Raw genomic sequence first — 2,595 nt, 5'->3', positions numbered from 1 at the left:
GAAAGTCAAGTCCAATACACGGAACCGATGCATTCGTTTTCCTTTTCCAAGGCGTACGAGCGCATTGCACGGTCACACATTTGTTTGCGTAGCAAATGTTGGTGAGCGATACTAACACAGCTTTCTCGACACATCAGAGCAAGCTTCAATGAATCGTTCATTCTCCGATATTCAACTGTGTGGCGGAAAAAAAGGTCATTGAGAACAGTTCGGTTAGGAAAATCGGAAAAGTGTGGGCGCCACGACAATAGCAGGAGGACTCGCTGGGCGCTTTAAAGGGCATCCTGGGAAGCCTGGGGCTTCGGCCGCAGTTGAGCAGGACGACCCGAAGTGGTTTGGACGCGAGTGGTTCGTTTCGTTCTCACGTACACGCGTTGGCGTTCACGATCGTTCGGACCTCTCGTTCTTCGCGGGAGTTTTCCACAGTCATTTTTCGTTCTTGTTTGAGGAAAATCTTGCTTTGTAGTCTTCTAACCAATTTAACGCACTACGCCAGTCAGTTCGGGGCGAAACGAAGCGAAAGTTATCTTTATTCAATGTGTAGTTTACTTGCTTACCAGACTGTAGTTCTCTGTTCGTGTAACAAGATTAATTTTATAGTTTAAGATTTGGTTGAAATCGTTTTCGAAGAGACTTGGCATCAACACGAAAACGACAAAGACGTCGTTGTGCGCGACGTTTCCCTTACAAGGATATTTAGTGGGAGTGCGTTATAGCGCGTTCGAAATCGAACCGAAAATCGAAGTTTTCGGGAATATAAGAGCAATCAGTCCACATCGCGGTCCACAATTCTTTAAGCTATGGCTCCTACAAGTTTGTTCTGGATAGGGAATGTGTTTTTCGTCTCGTTTCCATTAGCGATATTGGGAATCGATCTCAGTAGGCTTTACGGTCATCTACCAGCTGTTTCGAAGCGCAATGGTAAGCATTCCAAGAAACGAATATGGCTAGGAAAAAGGGCGTTTACCTCCTCTGTTCGTCCTCATCGTCGTTTTATTGTGCTGATATCCGCAACAACTATGGAAGTGAATTTTCATTCTGCTTTTCAGAGGCTTGCCACCCTTACGAACCCTTCAAATGCCCTGGTGATGGGAATTGTATCTCCATTCAGTATCTCTGTGATGGAGCACCTGATTGCTCCGATGGATACGATGAGGATATGCGCCTTTGCACAGCAGGTGAGAATCGCTCCTACGTTCACTCTTGTTACACTCGAAGGTGTACTGTAAAGTTTTGTGCATATGGTAATTTATCAAACTATTACCCTCTTGCAGCAAAGCGTCCACCTGTTGAAGAAACGGCGTCCTTTCTACAAAGTCTGCTCGCGTCACACGGACCGAACTATCTTGAGAAACTGTTCGGTAGTAAAGCACGAGATGCACTGGCCCCGCTTGGTGGAGTTGAGAAGGTTGCAATTGCGCTCAGTGAATCGCAGACCATCGAAGATTTCGGAGCTGCATTGCATTTAATGAGGTAAGTAGATGAGGTAGTTGAACTACAATTTGAAAATAGGCTATTCACTGGAACAGGAGAGAGTCCGGTCTCAGTAGGAATTCGAACCAACGCCGCCTTAGGCCCGTGCGTGATGTTCTAACCGGCCTAACCGCTCGGCTGTTTCGTATCTTCCTAACAGTTGTACCTTCCATTGGCATTTTGATAAAAACGTGTTGTTTGAAGTCAAATTGTATCCTTCGTCATTGTAATTTTAATATATGAAGAAATTTAAACCTATTTTTAGAAACATTTACAAAATAATTTTAACCAATAAAATCTATCCCTTTCAGGTCAGATCTAGAACATTTACGGTCGGTGTTCATGGCTGTAGAGAATGGCGACTTGGGAATGTTGAAGTCAATTGGTATAAAAGACTCGGAGCTTGGAGATGTTAAGTTTTTCCTTGAAAAACTCGTCAACACCGGCTTCTTAGACTGAGTATCATCCGACCTGCCGTATAGCAATAGCTTCTATTATTTCGTACCCCTGACCCCACAGCTTTACTCCTACCTAGGCTCCCCGGAAGGTTTCACCTTTTGAGCACAGGTTTATCACCAAACGCACTAAATTAGTCGGATTGGAGAGCCAGCTCACAGAACGCTTAGCAATCCTTACCAAATTAACACATATGTATGCGAACCGAATTAGATACTGTGGACAAATGAACTGGACAATCTCCCCTTACGCCTCTCTTGATACACACCCTCTTCATAAATTAAAAAAAAACAACAACAATAGAATTTAAATGCAGTAGAGCCTACGGTTACGATTGAAAAAAAGCGATAAACCTTTCGAGAGTAGTTCCAATTCACGGTAACAAAACTGGAGGGAGTGGGTGCTTTCGAGAGGGCCATTTTTTAATGAATCGCAAAACCCTGACACAAATCCTGACCCAATAAATCAAGCGTAACCTAAGCCTCTACCTCTAACGCGGTGTGTTGTACGCATTCGCTTCAATGAAGCATCCTTTCGGTAGCCTAGAAAAGAGTGAGAAAATGCGTACAGAACTGTTCTTTAGCTATAATTGGAGAACACATAACGTCAAAAATGATGGCGAAAACTTACCAACCCTGGTTGTTAATGAGCAACTCTTCAAAGAAT

The 2,595-nt window shown here is 43.8% G+C and overlaps 1 protein-coding gene across 1 annotated transcript; it reads left to right on the top strand.

Annotated features, from left to right (window-relative positions):
• The first annotated feature begins 786 nt into the window (after positions 1 to 786).
• Positions 787 to 1,932, top strand: LOC131282589 (IDLSRF-like peptide). The gene is made up of 4 exons (XM_058312094.1): positions 787 to 921; positions 1,050 to 1,178; positions 1,275 to 1,473; positions 1,785 to 1,932. Exons 1-4 carry the CDS (start codon positions 801 to 803, stop codon positions 1,930 to 1,932), a joined length of 597 nt encoding a protein of 198 aa, XP_058168077.1. The 5' UTR covers positions 787 to 800.
• The last annotated feature ends 663 nt before the right edge of the window (positions 1,933 to 2,595 follow it).

This window comes from Anopheles ziemanni, chromosome 2 (genome assembly GCF_943734765.1).
Source record: "Anopheles ziemanni chromosome 2, idAnoZiCoDA_A2_x.2, whole genome shotgun sequence".
Lineage (NCBI taxonomy): Eukaryota > Metazoa > Arthropoda > Insecta > Diptera > Culicidae > Anopheles > Anopheles ziemanni.
The sequence above is the reverse complement of the archived record's forward strand: the minus strand, read 5'-3'. Positions and strand labels throughout refer to the sequence as shown.